At 38.6% G+C, this 19,605-nt stretch overlaps 2 protein-coding genes across 2 annotated transcripts; both read left to right on the forward strand.

Moving 5' to 3' along the window:
- The first annotated feature begins 8,605 nt into the window (after positions 1 to 8,605).
- Positions 8,606 to 10,012, forward strand: LOC148140646 (muscarinic acetylcholine receptor M2-like). The gene has a single exon (XM_087978905.1). It carries the CDS (start codon positions 8,606 to 8,608, stop codon positions 10,010 to 10,012), a length of 1,407 nt encoding a protein of 468 aa, XP_087835031.1.
- Positions 10,013 to 14,656: 4,644 nt separating this feature from the next.
- Positions 14,657 to 18,291, forward strand: LOC148140647 (putative G protein-coupled receptor 139). The gene is made up of 2 exons (XM_087979092.1): positions 14,657 to 14,720; positions 17,381 to 18,291. The coding sequence occupies exons 1-2, from the start codon at positions 14,657 to 14,659 to the stop codon at positions 18,289 to 18,291; spliced, it is 975 nt and encodes a 324-aa protein (XP_087835218.1).
- The last annotated feature ends 1,314 nt before the right edge of the window (positions 18,292 to 19,605 follow it).

Here is a 19,605-nt window from a genome sequence, read left to right on the forward strand (position 1 = left end):
AAGGCATATGGCGTACTGGCTTTTATTGGAAGAGGAATTGAGTTCCGGAGCCCTGAGGTAATGTTGCAGTTGTATAAGACTCTGGTGCGGCCCCATCTGGAGTATTGTGTGCAGTTTTGGTCGCCATAGTATAGGAAGGATGCGGAGGCACTGGAACGGGTGCAGAGGAGGTTTACCAGGATGTTGCCTGGTATGGTAGGAAGATCGTATGAGGAAAGGCTGAGGCACTTGGGGCTGTTTTCATTGGAGAAAAGAATGTTTAGGGGTGACTTGATAGAGGTGTACAAGATGATTAGGGGTTTAGATAGGGTTGACCATGAGAACCTTTTTCCACGTATGGAGTCAGCTATTATGAGGGGGCATAGCTTTAAATTAAGGGGTGGTAGGTATAGGACAGATGATAGGGGTAGATTCTTTACTCAGCGAGTCGTGAGTTCATGGAATGCCCTGCCAGTAGCAGTGGTGGACTCTCCCTCTTTATGGGCATTTAAACGGGCATTGGATCGGCATATGGAGGATAGTGGGCTAGTGTAGGTTAGATGGGCTTGGATTGGCGCAACATCGAGGGCCAAAGGGCCTGTACTGCGCTGTATTTTTCTATGTTCTATGCTCTATGTTCTAAATTTTCGGCTTCATGATCATGTCGATTCCATTGTTACCCCAAGTGATTCTGAATTTATTTTCCCTATCTTTCCTTTCCAATGTAATTTATCTTTAATATTTTGCAGCTAATATGTGACCTATGCCTATTTGTTCAAACAGCACTGTTGTATAATTCGAAACAATTTTTCAAAATGCTAATTATTCATACGTTATTCCGAATTCATCTATTTAACTTACTATTATCTATCCTACAGCTAGATGCCTCTCCAAGATTTGCTTTGTCCTCGTTATCTTGATATATTTTCCATCCTGATTCTGATATTCCTGTAAATGGGATTGCTGCTGAGGCCAATAGCACTAGCAAATGATGCTGCAATGATTTTGCTTTTGGTGCAAACAGTAAATCTATATTGGTATCACTTTCACCATAAGTTGTCCGGGTCCTGCAGCAATCTTTAGTCCTCATTGTTACACCAACATTTCAGCCATTTAAAAACTGTTCCTTAATAAGTGTTCCAATAGTTTCCTCAACTTTAATTACAATATATCCAAATCCCTGCCTAATAAGTAGGCACCAATGTAGAATATGAATTCTGGCCATTCTCATTGCCCTAGAAGAATCCCCAGAAGGTGTTCAAACTTGGCTTTGACCCTGTCACACCCCATTCGATTCGCGCACTGGTAAACAACGCCAACTTTTAGTGATCACAAAAGATAAGTATGTCATCAAATTGAATAAAATGCTTAATTGTGTCTGTCGTTTTGGACCCGCGTTAATAGAAAGCACGTACCATCCGTCTAAACTTCATAAGAATCATTGTTTAGTGCAAACACATGGATTATAGCTGCAGGTAATCAATTATGTAATGCTGGCATATAACTCTACAGTTTAAATCTCTAATCAACTTTTTGAAATCCCCCTACTCACGAAAACAGCAGAGACAGACAGGCAAAAAAATATTGGTGGTATTCATGGAGGCCCCTGTCTGCAGGATGCACTGACTTGGCCATGTTCCTTTCAGGACTTGCACTGTGGTGATCCCTGTTATTCGGGTATTGTTTATTTCTTTGCAGTAATGGAGTAGTTACAAACTTAAAATGTCTTTTGTTAATTGTTACAAGCTATAGCTTATCGTAAAAGGTGAAAGAAAATAATTTGGATGTATTCAGCCTTGAGTTTGCATTTTTTTTTAACTGCAGGAAGAAGAAAACTAAATCACTTTCTGAGTTTTGAAGGCTTCCCTCTACTTTGTGCACATCCAAAAACCAGTCAGGTTACTTGGAGGCAGTTTCATACTTGTTGTACGCAGATGGCTTTTAACATTGATAACTGGTAATGGCACCAGAGAACAACTTGCTGCATATTGCCAGCAAAATCTTAGCACACAAACATGCCTCGCAGCATGTTGACTGCAACTAAGTTTTCCTGCTCATTGAATAAACAGTAGTATAAACAGCACTTGCAAAACGTTTTGATAGCTTGCTTTTAAAAAGTGCAGGACTCTCTTCCACATTTTTTTTTCTTTTTAAATAGATATTTTCCCCTGTTGAATTTAACAACTCGAGCAGCAGGCAACTCAACCACTCAAGTGCTCGTTAAATATTGATATCAACATGGCTGATCTCATCTCAGCTTCAACTCTACTTTCCTGTCCATCTTTCAAAAATAATATAGAACATAATGATTACAATTCACAATCAAAGCTACAAAAAAACACTTTTAAAAAAAATTCCTCACAACTCTGGAAACAAGGAGGCAATATAGCATATTACGATAACATCTATAACCAGAGGCACGCCTCTTTACTCTCTAACTGAAGATTCCGCCAATATTGTTATTGTTCCTTCCTGCTTCATCTTCTGCTATATAGCAGTACGTTTGTACCATCACTAACAGAACACTTATCAGACTCAGTAGAAAACACGCTTCCTTTTCTCTTTTGTGACCGTGATTCCAGGTGACCCCTACAATACTTATGTGATATTCTTTGACTACCAGGACCAAGACCATTTCAGGTATGTGATCAACTCTCTGAACGTGATATTCAGGTGTCTATTGTCCTCATAGGAATGCAGCCATGTCTCTGAGAGCTGCACAAGACTTTAAAGCACAGAGCTTAAGTTTCTGCCGTTGCCAGCACAACCCACGAGTGTGGTCATCTAACATACCATTCTGATGCATAACATTCCAAGTATAAAACATATTCTTATCGAATGTGCTGTACAGCTATACTTTAAATTCAATTCATTTTATTTACCAACTTATTATTTGTAACGTTTATGTTACTTCAAAACATAATGATAGAATTTTACAGTGCAGAAGACCATTCCACCCAGCGTGCCTTTCCCCTGAAAGAGCTACCCACATTATTCTATTCTCCATCCCCTAATTTCTATTGAAGTCTCCTTTAGAATCCACCTCCACCATTCTTCGAGACAACATTTTTTTGTTGTCTTGTCAACTTTGATTGGTAGTGCCATTCCAATCATTAATAACTCGCTAAGTGAAGAAGTTCTCCATAATTTTGCTTCCATCTCTCTTGCTGGCAATCTTGAAATTCTGGCCCATAGTAACTAACTAACCAATTAGTGCAAAGGCAGTATCCTTCATTACCCTGTCAAAAGTTTATAAGTTTTAACCTCTCAATAAGGTCAACTTGTATACTTTTCATTTACAAGGAGGCTAAGTTCGATTTCTGCTAATTTCATTGCATCTAAAATCCCTCTATCTCGTTACCATTCCAATAAATCACCATTATTTCTGGGATTTTAACATTCTTCCTTAAATATGGTGGTTAGAAACGAACCCAATACTCCAACGTGATCCAACCAACGGTTTGTAGAAGTGCAGCATTACGTCCTTGTTTTATGCCCTTTGCCTCTGTTTATATATCCAAGTATCCCATAAGCATTCTTCACAACGGTTTCAAATTGCCAGTCCATCTTCAAGGAATTAGACACGTGAACCCAGAGGTCCCTCTTCTTCTATTCACCCCTCAAAGTACCGCCGAGCTGATATTTTCTCTCTATGTTTCTTCCATCAAATTGCATTACCTCAAATTTCTCTGCATTTGATTTCATTTACCAGGTGCCCGTCCATTTGGCAACTTGTCAGAGCCCATCTGAAGCCGTTCAACATTATCATTCGCAATTCAGTCCTCACCCTGATTTTGAATCATCTGCGCAGTTAATGGCTTGCCCCCAGGGACGCTCTACAACTTATATATCAGAAAATGCAAAGATCACAAACACCGATTCCTACGGAATACCACTTCCAGTTCGACTCCAATCTAAGAAAAGCCTAAGTATGCATTTTGTCCGTTTCTTATCTTTTAGCTACGTTTGAGGACGGCATGGTGACTACCCTCAATTGATCCTGGCCTTGGGTAACTGCGAGAAGTTTGCACATTTTCACAGTGGCTTTTTATGTTTTCCCTGCGCATTCCAGTTTCTTCTCATAATCCAAAGTTTCATGAATGAGTCATGTTTAAAAGAAAATCGTGTCCGACGATGTGCACTTTAGATGGATTAACATGTTGACTACGAGGTTAGGGGAACAGGTTGAGCTACTCTTTGGAGAGTCAGTGCAGATTAGTGGGTTGAATGGCTTCTATCTGTGCTTCAGGATTCTGTGATTATAATCCGTACTGTGAAGAACGAATCAGTCCTAAATATTTCTAATTTGCTCATCACCATGTCAACTGGCACTATATCAAATACTTTCTGAAATTCTAAACATAATTCACACCATTCCCTTCACCCACTGCCTGTGTCAACTTATCAATGAACTCAAGCAAATTGGCCAGACATGACCTGACCATGATAAAAATAAATAACGTTACAGGTCATGCATTAGCATGCGTATAAGATTGTGTAATTGACAGAAAGCAGAGAATGGGGCTAAATTTGTATTTTTCTGGTTGGCAATCAGTCGTATGCCTCAGGGCTCAGTGATGGGACCACAATAGTTTAAAATTTACATTAGTAATTCAAAATTGGGGAGCAAGTGTAGTGCATCAATATTTGCAGATGTCTCGAAGAGTGGGAGAGGAAAGTGTGCAGATGACACAGAAGGTCTGTAGAGGGATATAGTTGGAAAATGGTGAGTTTTTTATTCATTCAAGGGATGAGGGTGTCGCTGGCTTGACAGTATGCATTTCCCCTTCCTCCTTTCCCAGCGGGCAGTTAAGAGTCAAGCACATTGCTGTAGACCTGGAGTCACATCGAGGCCAGACCGTTAAATGTGGCAGGTGACTTCCCTAAAGTACATTAGAGAACCAGATTTTTTTTCCTGACAGTCGACAATGGATTCATGATCATCATTAGATTTTTAATTCCAGATATTCCAAATTCCACTGTTGTGCATTGCAAGATTCGCACACAGGTTCCCAGAAGGGTATCTGGATCTCTGGGTTAACAGTCCAGTGATAATACCACTAGCCTATCGCCTCCTCTGATGCTATGCAAAGGTGATACAAGGTGCAAAGTTCTTGAAGATGGAGCACAGTGTTGGAAAAAGTGAGGTCATCCATTTTAGTAGGAATAACAGCAAAATGGGCGAGTATTTCAATAGCAAAAAATTACTGCATGCTGCTATGCAAAGGATCCTGGATGTTCTCTGCACATGAACGCAACGTTAGTTTACAGGTGCAGCAGGTAATTAATAGGGTACATAGAGTATTGTCTTTCGTTGATCTGTGGATTTATTTTAACAATAGGCAGTGCATATTTCAGCTGTATAGGATACTGGTGAGGCTATAGTGGGAGCACTGTGTACCGTTTTATTCCACTTACTTGAGAAAGGATTTATTGTCACTGCAGGGGAGTGTACAGGAGATTCATTAGGTTGACTCCGGAGTTCAGACGGTCGACTTATGAGGAGAAGTTGATTAAACTGGGACTATACTCATTGGAATTTAGAAGAATGAGGGAGGATCGCATAGAAACATATAAAATTACGTAGGGAATAGATAAGATAGAAGCAGGGAGATTGTTTCCAGTGTAGGACTAAAGGGCATTGTCTCGAAATAATGTGGAGAAGATTTAGGATTGAGTTGAGGTGGAACTTCTTCACCCAAAGAGTTGTGAATTTGGAATTCCCTGCCCAGCGAAGCAGTTGAGGTTACTTTTTTTTGTGCATGCGTGTTAGAGATGGACAGATTTTTGAACAGTAAAGGAATTAGGGTTATTTTGGGCAAATGGGTTCATGGAGCGGAGTCCATGAAAAGATCAGCCATTCTATTATTTATTGGTGGAGCAGGCTCTAGGGGCCAGATGCCCGATTCCAGTTCCTATTTCTTCTGTTCTTATGTTCTTAAATCCATACTAATTGTCTAGAATTAACCTGTATTTTTTTATCTGAGAAACTGCTTCAGTGAAGACCTTACCCTGCGTTTTGCTGATGGCCCAAATCTAACTTTCACGAATTGTTTACTATTAATATGCATGAAGAACATTTGCCTATTTGTCTTGGTGCTGCCTTCCTTGTTTTCTTCATGTTTCCACTTAACCTTCGATATTCTAGCCTCGTCCTTTCTCCAGTATTTTAGATACTCTTCCCGATTTTTATTACTATTTTTGCTATAATATTGCTATATTGTTATCTTGGTGTACACAATATCCTCTTTTTGTTCTTTATCTTCTCATCAATATTTTCAGCCATCTAAGGTACTCTAGCTTTTGTAGTCATTTTTTTATGGATAAAAACCTAGCTGAGATCCTTATCCACTCTCCTTACAAATTGTTCAATTTTTGTCCACTATTTAAACATTATTTTCTAATTTTGCTCAGTGTTCCTTAGAACCAACAGTGAAAATGTTTTATTGCTAAGGTATTAGTAGACTAGTTTGAAATGGTGAATACAGTTTACTTTTCTCAGGGAAAAAAGAAACAAGTTATAGCATTCTCAGAAATGTGCATGGCCTAATTCCAACAAGTATTAGAACCTGGAATACAGTGTACACAATCTTGAAAATATCAATCTTATAACACAATAAATACAGAATGAGGTGATATGAGAATGTTACTATTTTCTGGAAAATTCTTTGTCATTTCATATCATGAGTTAAACTGCGAAACATCTGTCATGGTAAATCAAGATTTTCCCGCTTAACTATTGATTTTTTTAAAAAAAGAACTGTGGGACAGCTAATCCTAATTCAAAATAATAAATGAGCTAAACAAAGGAAGACTGTGAAGTCATGCCATCTCTGAACGTTATATATACAGGATCAACAAATTATTGAAAAATAGGATCCGTATGGGTAATTTTTTAAAATCTATGCTCATAACACACTATTTCAATAGATAGGAGTATGGTTTGATTGAAGAGTTAAACCACAATTAACTACTTGTCTGTAATCCGTTGAGATCACTTCTCGAAATACACATTCCGAGTTATTGTGATTTCTATTATGTCCTGCCTTTGTGTGAGACTAGTGGACTAATGGTCTTGCAATTAACGTGCATCAGTTGCCTGTGGAAGAATGGCAGGTGCTAAAAGTAATCCATGTGTCATGAGCCACCCGACTGGACTGCGTACACTTAAGAATGATTGAAACTGACCACGATCAATTTTCAACCTTCAGAATCTCCTTGTGATTAAGACATAACTTCTAAACTATGGATTGTTGAAACTTTTCTTCTGAAGTACTTTGAAAAATGACTGCATCAATAACATTCGGTCACCTTTCTGATGTGGCTCTTCTGCGGCATACTTTCTTTCAAAGCCGGTGTTTTCTTACTTTGTTTTTCCGATATGATTTCTTCCAATGCAGCAAACATCGATGTTTTTTGTCTTGTGCTGTATTGTACTTGATATAGTTACAAAGTATATTACATCATGGAACGCACCTTTGCAATGGATTTTGCCGTCCTGTTGTCCCATAATCATTCCCTTTATCACGTTCCCCTTAGCACTATCTTCACCCATGTCCCACTTTTTTTTTGCATCTCATCATCACCGACTTTTTCGGAGAATCTGAAACCTGCCTCATTTTCACCACTGTCTATCAATCAATTTCAATATTTTCTTAAGCCATTGTTCCTTTCAATTGCCTAGAATTAAGTTAGCATGCCCAGAATTGATCAATATGTTTCATTCTTCACAAAAATCGAAATAGACTGTAGTGAGCTACTTAGTATTCAGTAAAGCTGAAAATTTGATAAAGGACATTGTCATTTATCAATCTTGCAATCCATTTCACACACTTAATTTTCAATTTTTGGCATCATAATAATAAAACATTGTCGGATTTTTAACACACAGTTGTCACGAAATTCGCACGAGCTACAATGATTGGAAAGAAAGTAAATCTGATGCTGGATATATGTTCGCATTATGTTTATATGAGTGATACGTTTTGAAATATGCATAATCTGAGCAAGTGATTTGATCTCAAATTGATCTCTTCACTCAAATAGACGAAGCGCTAAGACACTTTTGTGCTGTTACTTTGTCGTCTCTCCTGACGTCTTTTTTTTTCAGAGAAGGCTAACATTAGCATACTTGTTCTTGCAAAGTTTTTGTGGAAGACATAGATGTTCAGCATTTCTGTGAACTTAATGACCTTGAAAATTGAAGACAATCAAATCCACATGGCAAAAAAAATCTAGTCTTAAGGTTATTTTTAGAATGCAAGGATTGTTTAACTAGAGTTATTGGGTCAATAATATAAAATGATCCATCGTATGCTTAACGTGTGATTCATAAAATCTTTATTCAGTTTGGCACATGCGATCAACTGTTTCTTGCTGTGCAATAAGTGACCTGTGAGATGAATCCAAATAGACACGGCAGCTCTCCAGGCAAACATGTTAAATTTTGTAAAAGCTGTTTTTGAAATCTCTTCATCATTCTTATCCACTTTACTGTAGTTAACTCACAATAGCTTTTAAATATTTTACTGTTTGTGACACCTGTTCCCTGATCATTGTTCTGAATGTTATAATTACTTTCCATATTTTGAACTTGGCAGTGCTAATTACACATCACAGTGGAAGGATGTCACGCTCAAGTGAGACAAATGAATTTCTCACGAATCTAACTAAATTGTTTGATATTCAAAGAGGAAGTTCATATGAAACAGTCGAAGTGATCTTCATTGTGGTTGTGACTGGTTCTATAAATTTGATGACCATTCTTGGAAACATTCTTGTTATTATCTCAATCAAAACAAACAGTCATTTGCGAACTACTAACAACTACTTTATTTTCAGTTTAGCCTGTGCTGATTTCATTCTTGGCGCATTCACAATGAATATATTCACCATTTCTACTGCACTTGGATATTGGCCTTTTGGTCCGGTTTTCTGTGATTTATGGCTTGTTGTAGATTATGTTGTAAATAATGCATCTGGCATGAACATTCTCATCATCAGTTTTGACCGTTACTTCTGCGTCGCAAAGCCCCTTAGCTACCCCCTGAGGAGAACAACTAAAATTGCAGGGATAATGATTGCAGCTGCTTGGGTGGTGCCATTTTTCCTATGGGTACCTGGCATTCTTTTCTGGCAGTTCATTGTCCGAGCGCGGACCATTCCTGTGGATGAGTGTTATCCACAACTCTTCTCAAATCCAGCCATCACTTTAGACATTGTGATAGCTTTCTTCTATCTCCCTGTGACAATCATGGTGACTTTTTTTGGGCGCATATCTTGTGCCAGCAAAAGTCGAATTAAACGAGCTAAAAAGGAATCTGTGCCAAACAAAGGCTTCAGTTCTCCCAATCTATGGAAGGCGTATATCGAAAAAACAAGTACTAACAAAACATCAAATGTGTCCAAACAGTTACTCGATGTGAAATCACAAAACATCAAAATAACTTCTGGAATTACAATTGACAAATATGGACAGGGAGAAAGGGAGAAAGTCTTCACTGAGACAAATTCTCTCGGTTTTTCACCACCAAATCAGAAGAAGGAAGAGGCAATCCATGACAGTGCAAAGTACACCACTACACAAAGCCAGGTAGTGATAAACCCCGCCAAACTCGCTTCCATGAAGATAGTCAGCAACACTAAAATTCGTAGCTGTACTGGCACTATGGTAGGACTCGCAACTGATAATAACAACATGGACGCTGTTAACAGAGAGGTCCGACCAAATTATGAGATCATTAAAATGACCAAGATGGCCTGGATGTACAAGGTAGCTGTAAACCGACACAAAACGGTAACCAGGACCATACTGGCAATTATTCTGGCTTATATCATCACGTGGACTCCATACATTGTTATGATGATCATTTCTACCTTCTATCCACAGGCCATTTGGAATTTTGGATACTGGATTATTTATATCAACAGTACAATCAATCCAGCTTGCTATGCACTATGCAATGCCACATTCAAAAATACGTTCAAGCGATTTCTCTTCTGTCAGTACAAAAATATTGCTGAAGCAAAATAAAGACAGTAGCAAGCCTAGATTTTGAACAAATTGTACTGATTGATCAGAATGACATTCATAAAACAAAAAAATTAAGATATCCATTGTGTCATGTTATCTATTAATTAGACATTCATGATGAATAATGCTCACGGGCAATTCGAACCAGATGCAATAAAGTTGTGATGTCTGATATTAATCAGGGCTCTGTTGAGCCGTTTCTTTACTCTGATCTAGGATGTGGGCATATTTCCTTTTTTTTAATTGCTCAAATGGCAACCAATGTTTATAGGGACCAGAAGAAATCAATGAAGTCGCGTTCAAATTCCCTGACAGTGATTGATAAATCGGGTGGGAAGGCAAAATAGTCAAAGATGCTACTCTTCTAACTTCTTACTGAATTCAAACTCCGTTACTTACAGTGCTGACAGATCAGCCTCCTGTCTCCAGAACGTTGACCTGGATCACTGGATTGATAGTTTAGTAGCATGAAGAGCATGTCACTTTCCAACCAAGTCAAAAAATATCAGAAGAGGAGGTTGGGCTCACGAAGCTTCATTAAAAGAAGTATAAATGTATCACGGAATCATTGCTCAGTTTCATAATTTTACACAATTCATATAAAATTAATGAGGTCCTGACGTGCACAAACTTTGTTCAGTTACTTCCATTCGTACATTTCCATGGTGCTTTCAGTGAATGTAGTTCTTGTTGCCCTTTTTAACTTTAAGTTTTATTTGTTGAGATTCTCGCACATTCATTTAATTTAAAAATGCTTCAACATGATTTGTTCAGAGATGAGGCTTGGGGTGAGACAATTATTTCTGTATCACTTTTAAAGAAGGGAAAACTTTGTGTCATGCTGGCAGCGGTAAAGCTCTCTTCCATTTGATGAGGGAAGGAGCTGAACTGACACCATTCTGGAAAATGGAATTGTCATAATCAGCTCAGCACTAAGTCACTGTCTCACAAAAATAATAGAGGATGAGAGGTATCAACAAAAAAAAATGTTGACTGAATTAACTGTAGTGACACCTATTCTTCCTCATTCCTGTGAAACTCGAGATACCGAATCGGGTTGAAGAGTACAACTTCTTTGTTGTGAAGGTATAAGATAAATGGGGGCACATTTCAGCCTAGAGCAATAAGGAGAGTTTGCTATCTTTGTTTTACTAAGTGTATTCGATTGTGGGGAATGAAATATTTGTATAAAGTTGGATTAGAAACAATGGAAACTGCTTGCAATCCAATCCTCCCAGAGGACAAGATGGGATGCTGAGTTCATTACAGCTCAATCTAAGCAGACAACCCTTTCTCCCAATTTCTCTGTTTCCATCACATCTGTTCAGATGATGCTACCTTCCACAGAGGGGAGGGGGGCCTCAGAAGTATCCACATTTTCTCGAAACTGAAGATTACCTGCTATCATAGTTGAAATTAACATTACTCGTGGCCAACCCATCTCTTTCAACTTCGAACTTCACTCCTTCCTCTCCCAAGCAATAACAATGCAATTCCTCAGTTCCTACTTGCTATCCAACCAGCTTCCACATCCAAAAGATTGTGAGCTACATTTTCTTCACTTCCAGCGGAATGACACGACCATAAACATTGTACTGTACGCTCTCTTTTCAGTATTGTACAGGCTCGGTTCCTTGCAGGACCACTCCTCCTGCTGGTCCAACACTTCCCAGCGAAACCAAGTAACAGCAGAAAATTCAGCAGCTGCCCGTTTACCTCCGTTCCAGACATATTTCCAGACGCACCTTCAAGATGGCACAGTAATTTACCTGTGCTTCACTCAATGTAGTCGTCTGTATTCGCTGTTGAGTGTTGTCTCCTGTAAAACAATGGGATGCAAAGCAGACTGGCGACCACTTTGCAGAAATGCAAATTCTATCCATAATATGATCCCGAGCTCCAGATACCTCTCATTTCAACATATCACTGGTCAACATTTCTGCTTCTGCAGTGTTCCAATGAATCTCAATGCAAGTGTGAAGAAAAACATATCATTTCAACATCACATTTAATATCGTTAGAGCCTGATTCCATTCTTCTATGGCATTTTCGTTCCACACCACACATTTATCTAAGTTATAACACGAATTGCTTTCAGCACTGTCTACAGATTCTACCCCATTTTCTCAGCACTCAGAATCACTTATTCAGTTTCATTTCTGTTCTGACCCTTACTATCAATAACCTTGTCCCTTTGCTGGCCCTTTCAAATCTCTTTCTCGCTGGACTCAATATCCACTTTTGTGCTCACCTTTAAACCATGCTTTATCTTCCAAACTTTTACTCTGCACAAAAATCACTTTTTTTTGTCCAGCTTTCATCAGTTATGATGAGCAGTCACTGGTCTCAAAATGTTAAATTTGCTTTCTCAACCGGTGTTGCCAGATCTGCTGAGTTTGGGCAGTAATTTCTGTTTTTGGCAACAATGAACAGGCTGTTCTGCTGTAACACGTTTCCTTAACGTTAAGTAGCTATAATGCGATTGATGAATTGGGGACACTGTTTCTAAAGTGTGAACATTTAAAGTATCTGTTGACTGCAATGCAATTACATCTCCAACACTTTAAGCGCTGTTTCTGAAGCACGACCTTTCTATAATGCAGGGTTTCACAAGAATGCAACCATAATGTATGTCTTTCATTTGCATTTGACGTTTACAATATTTGTAATATTAACTATTGCAATCTCATGTTCGACAAGAACTCCCACCTTCACACTGTGTATATCATGAATGGTGTTTTTTTTTCTTCAATCTGTGTCTCTAAATTGAGAAGGAACACTCATTCAGGAATAACCTCTTTCAGCCAATGCCATTCAGCTCTTCATTGGCTTAGTTCAAACGATGGTAAAGAGATGAGCTGAAATGACTATTTTTGTCTTCTGTGGACTATTTGACTGGAAAGTATTGAGAAGCCATGCCAAAATTCCAGTCAACGGTAGTGTTGGTGAGTGTCACCAATTTTTCCATTGAATAAATTGTGGTTTTCAAATGCATACCTTTCAGCCTCAGACAAAAAAATACTACAACCACAGTAAAGAGCATTTCCAATGACCAATCAAAGGGTGCATGTTTCAACAATAAATTTCCATCTAGCACATCATCAAAAATCCTGAGTCTCACTCATATTTGCATAGCATGAATTGTGCTTTATCGGATATGTTGCAATCCATGCTTAGTGACTCCAACAAGCAGTGTGGCTGTTTGGTTAGCACTGCTGCCTCACAGCGCCAGGGACCAATGTCTAATTCCAACTTGCAGAGACTCTATGTAGAGTTTTCACATTGATGCCTGTACCTGTGGGAGTTTCCTCTGAGTGATGTGGCTTCCCCTCACAGTTCAGTGATGTGCAGCTTAGGTGGATTGGCCATGCTAAACTGCCTATACTGTCCAGGTGTGCAGCTTAGTTCAGTTAGCCAGTGAAATGTAGGGTTATGGGGATCGGGCAGGTCTGGTTGAGATGCTGTGCAGAGGGTCATGCAGATCTGATGGTCCGAATAGCCTGATCCACACGGTCGCAATTCTGTGAGATCAGCACAGAATTAAGATTTGATCTGTGGCAACGAAATTTAACTTTTTGTCCCCAATGTAAGCACCACCCCCAGAAAGAGTGAATCTCATCTTAATACTCAGCAACAATAGCATTGTTGGGTACTAAACTATCAAAGTCCATGCTAGATCAAATACATTGATGTTTTGAGTGCAACAACTAGTCAAATGTTGAGGATTCACTGGGTATTCTTCTTTTTTTCTTTTTTTTTAGCTTTTTCTTTCTCTTGGAGGGAGACTGTACTATAATGAACGTTCTGTACATTTTAGGCATTTATTAGTTTACCAAGCTAGATTGAATTGAGAAGGTGTTAAAGGGAACACCCTGTTGAATTATTTAACGTGATTTCAACACCTAAAGTGGTCTTTGGAGAAAATTTTCTTTTCTTTATTCATTTAAGGGATGTGGGTGTCGCTGGCTAAGTTGCATTTATTGCCAAGCACTAATTCCCCAGAGGGCAGTTAAGAATCAATCACATTGCTATCGGTCTGGAGTCACATGTAATGCCGAAAGGGCATTAGTGGACCAGGTGGGTTTTTACGACATTCAACAATGGATTTATGGTCATTGTTGGATTCATAATTCTAGATATTTATTGAATTAAACTTCCACGTGTGCCGTAGTCGGGTTCGAACAAAGGTCCACCACAGCATTAACTGGGTCCCTCGATTAACAGGCCAGCTATAACACCACTAGGTCATCGCCTGTCCAGGGGCCCATGGAGCTAACAGTTCAAATATTGAACTTAATATGTGGCCACATACAGATCCAGAGGTGGACCTGATAGCGTTTGAAGAATTGACACTGTTATTGAGAGAAGGCAAACTCCATGTTTTTGTTCATCTATTAAGGGAATCAAGTTTCTTCAATCTCTTGGTTTTCATAAATTAATCCCAAAGTGACATATGCTGTCTCGCAAAACATTGAAGAAAAAAACCACTGGCATCATTTGTTTGTTGGTGGCTTTTTGTTTTCAAAAGAGCACAAACAAAAATCTTTGTAACATCAAGGTCTCTATGGGCATATTGCCATTCACGAGTAAAGGCTCAACTAGGTATCATTTAAGAATTAAATTTAGGAAGCATAGCTGCCGCATATGGAACTATTTCACAGCATTAGGAAAGTATACTATATGATTCTTACTCTTACTGGTGTTCCTGGTAAGTGGCTGTAAAGTATGACATGTCTCAATCTGTGACAGTGTGTTGTTTCTTCTTTCTTTTATTTTGACTAACAATATTAAATTCTGCAGGAACGATGATCATGATCAGGTGCACAATTAATGATTGCATTGTGTTAAATGTCCTCAATTGCCTCTGTTGTTTAATGCTATTACCTCTACTGAAAAGGAAAAAAAAAATTGCAACTTACAAATTACTAAAGCATCGAGTCATTTCTCTTTCTAAAGGAGTATGTGCATCTGAAACAGACATCAGAGGCAAATGTCAGATATGAGATATTGCTCTTTGTATATTTAAGTGTTGAACTGCAACATGTGTGTAATTAATTGTTTGATATATGTTAGCTCTTCTTTTTAAATCAAGAATTGTATTACTGTTTTGCATATATTAATTAGGGTATATTCTAAATAATTTCTAAGTTTATATAAGGCAACTTGCAGAAATTCCAGCGAACATATAAAATCCAAACTTTTTTTTTTCAGATCACTGTAAGGTTTTCCCTCAGACTTGTTAAAATAAAGGACAGCAAATCTGTTCCTTCTTCTCAGACAATTATAAGCCCCAGTTCTGTTCTACTTGCAGTGTAAACAATGTTCCATATGAATTTAATACAAAAACTCTGATACAGAATTCGGTTATGAAGCTCTAAAAATGATTCAGATTCCTTCACAGTACCATGTTACGTACACTTTTTGTTTGAATGTGACGTCTTTAATATACAGGACGCCTCATTGTGAGTCACAAAAACTGTTACAAAATTTTAAGGAAGGCTATAAATTGTTTCCAGACTAACAAATGTGCTTTTGCACAAAGGCCAATCGGAAAAAAAATAGGTTATAGAGTAGATTTTGAAATTGTTACTCTTCAGTTGTTGTGATAAGAATAGTGGAGAATAGACGTGTTATAAAATCACCATGTTACTTCAAGGAAGCAAGCAATGAAGTAGAATCTTAATAGTATCTAGATCTGCAATTCTACCATTTGATCATTTATGGTTCTGTTCGCCGAGCTGGAAGTTTTTGTTGCAAACGTTTCGTCCCCTGGCTAGGCGACATCATCAGTGCTTGGGAGCCTCCTGCGAAGCGCTTCTTTGATGTTTCATCCGGTGTTTATAGCGGTCTGTCCCTGCCGCTTCCGGTTGTCAGTTTCAGCTGTCCGCTGTAGTGGTTGGTATATTGGGTCCAGGTCGATGTGTTTGTTGATGGAGTTTGTGGATGAATGCCATGCCTCTAGGAATTCCCTGGCTGTTCTCTGTCTGGCTTGCCTTATGATAGTAGTGTTGTCCCAGTCGAATTCATGTTGCTTGTTGTCTGCGTGTGTGGCTACTAAGGATAGCTGGTCGTGTCGTTTCGTGGCTAGTTGATGTTCATGTATGCGGATTGTTAGATGTCTTCCTGTTTGTCCTATATTGTGTTTTGTGCAGTCCTTGCATGGTATTTTGTACACTACATTAGTTTTGCTCATGTTGGGTATTGGGTCCTTCGTTCTGGTGAGTTGTTGTCTGAGCGTGGCTGTTGGTTTGTGTGCCGTTATGAGTCCTAGGGGTCGCAGTAGTCTGGCTGTCAGTTCTGGCATGCTCCTTGTGTATGGTAGTGTGGCTAGTCCTTTTGGTTGTGGCATGTCCTCGTTCCGTGGTCTTTCTCTTAGGCATCTGTTGATGAAGTTGCGCGGGTATCCGTTTTTGGCGAATACCTTGTATAGGTGTTCCTCTTCTTCTTTTTGCAGTTCTGGTGTACTGCAGTGTGTTGTGGCCCTTTTGAATAGTGTCCTGATGCAGCATCGTTTGTGTGTGTTGGGGTGGTTACTTTCATAGTTTAGGACTTGGTCTGTGTGTGTGAAGGACCCAATACCCAACATGAGCAAAACTAATGTAGTGTACAAAATACCATGCAAGGACTGCACAAAACACTATATAGGACAAACAGGAAGACAGCTAACAATCTGCATACATGAACATCAACTAACCACGAAACGACACGACCAGCTATCCTTAGTAGCCACACACGCAGACAACAAGCAATTAATTCTCGGTGAACAGAACAACAACAACAACGAGCACCCGAGCACCGTGGGCGGCACGGTGGCACAGTGGCTAGCACTGCTTCCTCACAGCGCTAGAGACACGGGTTCAATTCCCACCTCAGGCGACTGACTGTGTGGAGTTTGCACGTTCTCCCCGTGTCTGCGTGGGTTTCCTCCGGGTGCTCCGGTTTCCTCCCACAGTCACAAGATGTGCAGGTTAGGTGAATTGGCCATGTTAAATTGCCCGTAGTGTTAGGTAGAGGTATGGGTGGGTTGCGATTTGGCGGGTCGGTGTGGACTTGTTGGGCCGAAGGGCCTGTTTCCACACTGTAAGTAATCTAATCTAATGTGAAATCTTCGCACAAACTTTGAATTTGATCATTTAATTACGTGAACCAGTTGAACCTTTGAAACTGTTGAAATAATTATATCTTCACTCAAATTCTGCTGTTTTCTCTCCCTTATAGCCGCTGTCCTGCCTCATTCATGATCATATCCAAGACTTTTTAGGTTTTTGATATGATTTTTTAAAAGTGCTCCTCTGACCTGAACCTTCAAAAGAAAAACAGAAAGAGAATGTTTTCTCACTGACTTATGGTCTTTTTTTTCTTCCACAGTTAATGTTTTGGTAATTCTGATTATGATACGGGGAAAGTGTGGCCTCTCTAGCTGCACCACTTGCTACCTGGTGGTCATGGCCGTGGCAGATACGCTGGTCATCATCTTTGAAGTCATACTGTTTCGAATCAGTTTTTATTTTTTCCCTCGATCCTTCTTAGAAATCACCCCTGTTTGTAGTGTTATTACTGTCCTGCTTTATGCAGCAACTGACTGTTCTGTATGGTTCACAGTCACTTTCTCATGTGATCGATTTGTGGCTATTTGTTGCCAGAAATTGAGACAAAAATATTGTACTCAGAAAACGGCAGTTGTGATAATGTCAACAACATGTGTTCTGCTCTGTTTAAAAGACATCACCTTGTACTTTAGGTTTGAACCTGGAGAGATCATTGATAATGTTCCCTGGTATTGTAAAGAAAAACTAAGCTATTACACTGATCCTGCATGGATAGGGTTTAATTGGTTTGAGACAATTCTAACCCCATTGATTCCATACAGTTTAATTTTATTCCTCAATACTCTGACTGTGAGACATATACTAATGGCTAGTCGTGCACGTAAACAGCTAAAATGTCAGACTAAGGGACAACATCCCAATGACCCAGAGATGGAAAGCAGGAGGAAGTCTGTGATTTTACTCTTCAGCATATCTGGCAGCTTTATTATTCTGTGGCTTTTATATGTTTTAAACTTCATATATCGTAATGTTTCAGGCATAAATCCCAAAAATTATGTTAGTTCATTATATATCTTTGAGGAAGTTGGAGTAATGTTATTGGAGTTGAACTGCTGTACTAATGCTTTTATATATGTTGTGACTCAGTCCATGTTCAGAGAACAGTTGAAGTTAATGATCAAATATGTTGTTACAGTAATGCTTCCAAGAAGGAATAAACAAATCGACTGAGAGCAATAGCAATAGGTTCAACTGTTCCAAGTCCAAGAATTTTATATTTAGTTCGAATGTACATCAACTGGATTAAAGCAAAAATCAATGACTTTTGCTCACTGAATGTGAAAGAATAATGTCTGTAACAGAAGAAGACTAGGTAATAAAAAGTACCCGTTTACTCTCATAAGCACTGTTTCTTCATTTTTTAAATGTATCTGAAATTGACAACAAAGACCATTTGAACATTAATAATTAACACAGAAATGTCAGTCTTCTGATGAAAGTCACACACACTCAAAACACAACCGTTTAAAACTTTTCAGTGTTAATGGTGCACTCCATACGTGAATGCATAAACCATCAACAGGGAAGAATACAAGTGTCAAAACCATATTATTCAAAGTGTGTCCAGACTGTCATAAAATGCACGTGGGTTTGGGTTGGGGGAGGGATTGGGATTAAGCTATTAACCAGTGCATGGTATTTGTGAAATTAAGCATAATATTGTGGACACTGGAAATCTGAGATAACAACAAAATTTGCTAGAGGAACTCAACACATCTGACAGAATATTCTCAGAGAAGCATGATTAACTTTACAATGCCAGTGTGATTTTTTTTCAGAACTTTTATAAAGAGAAAAAAATCACCAACTTGTTGCCACTATGTCAGCTATTATCCAAATATTCGAATCTGTTATAAAGCGTGAGATCAAAGAATATTTGCAAAAGAATCATTTGATTTATCACCCTCCATATTGATTTGTGAATCGGAAATCATGCTTCACAAACATGTCTATGTCTATTGAGGGTTTTGATAACATTGTTGATAAAGGACAGCCAGCGAATGGAATAGACTTATTTGTTTTCGAGAAGTGCAGCGTAGCAGACTTGGTTTGAATGTAATATGTTGATATGGATTAAGGGTCAGCTACATAAAACAAAAAAAAAGCGTAGGATATAATTATAAATTTAACAGTTAAAGAATTTTCAGCTATTATGAGAAAAAGTACACAAAAAAAATGAATAATATATATTATGGTTTAAATACACTACTCCCCAAAAACTGATGGCTCAAAATGATGTGGGAGTTTCTGCTTTGAGGAAGATGTAAAGTCGCTTTGAGATGATATGCATGTTGGTTAAAACATGAAAATAAAATACAATATAGAAAAATGAAAAGTAAATGACTTCTATGTACGGAATGCTTCTTTAGTAGTAAGAAAAACCAAAATTGGAGGTATAGTGGAAAGTGAAGAGGGTTACTGCAGATTACAACAGGATTTGGACCAGATGGGCCAATGGGCTGAGAAGTGACAGATGGAGTTTAA

Source organism: Chiloscyllium plagiosum, unplaced genomic scaffold, assembly GCF_037043375.1.
Source record: "Chiloscyllium plagiosum isolate Xiang-an unplaced genomic scaffold, Cpla_swu_hap1 HiC_scaffold_35, whole genome shotgun sequence".
In the NCBI taxonomy this organism is placed as follows: Eukaryota; Metazoa; Chordata; class Chondrichthyes; order Orectolobiformes; family Hemiscylliidae; genus Chiloscyllium; species Chiloscyllium plagiosum.

Coding starts and splice junctions, on each gene's coding strand:
- LOC148140646 (XM_087978905.1), top strand. CDS start 8,606: ATGTCACGCTCAAGTGAGACAAATGAATTTCTCACGAATCTAACTAAA.
- LOC148140647 (XM_087979092.1), top strand. CDS start 14,657: ATGGAACTATTTCACAGCATTAGGAAAGTATACTATATGATTCTTACT. Junction 14,721..17,380: donor TACTCTTACTGGTGTTCCTG/GTAAGTGGCTGT, acceptor TTTCTTCCACAG/TTAATGTTTTGGTAATTCTG.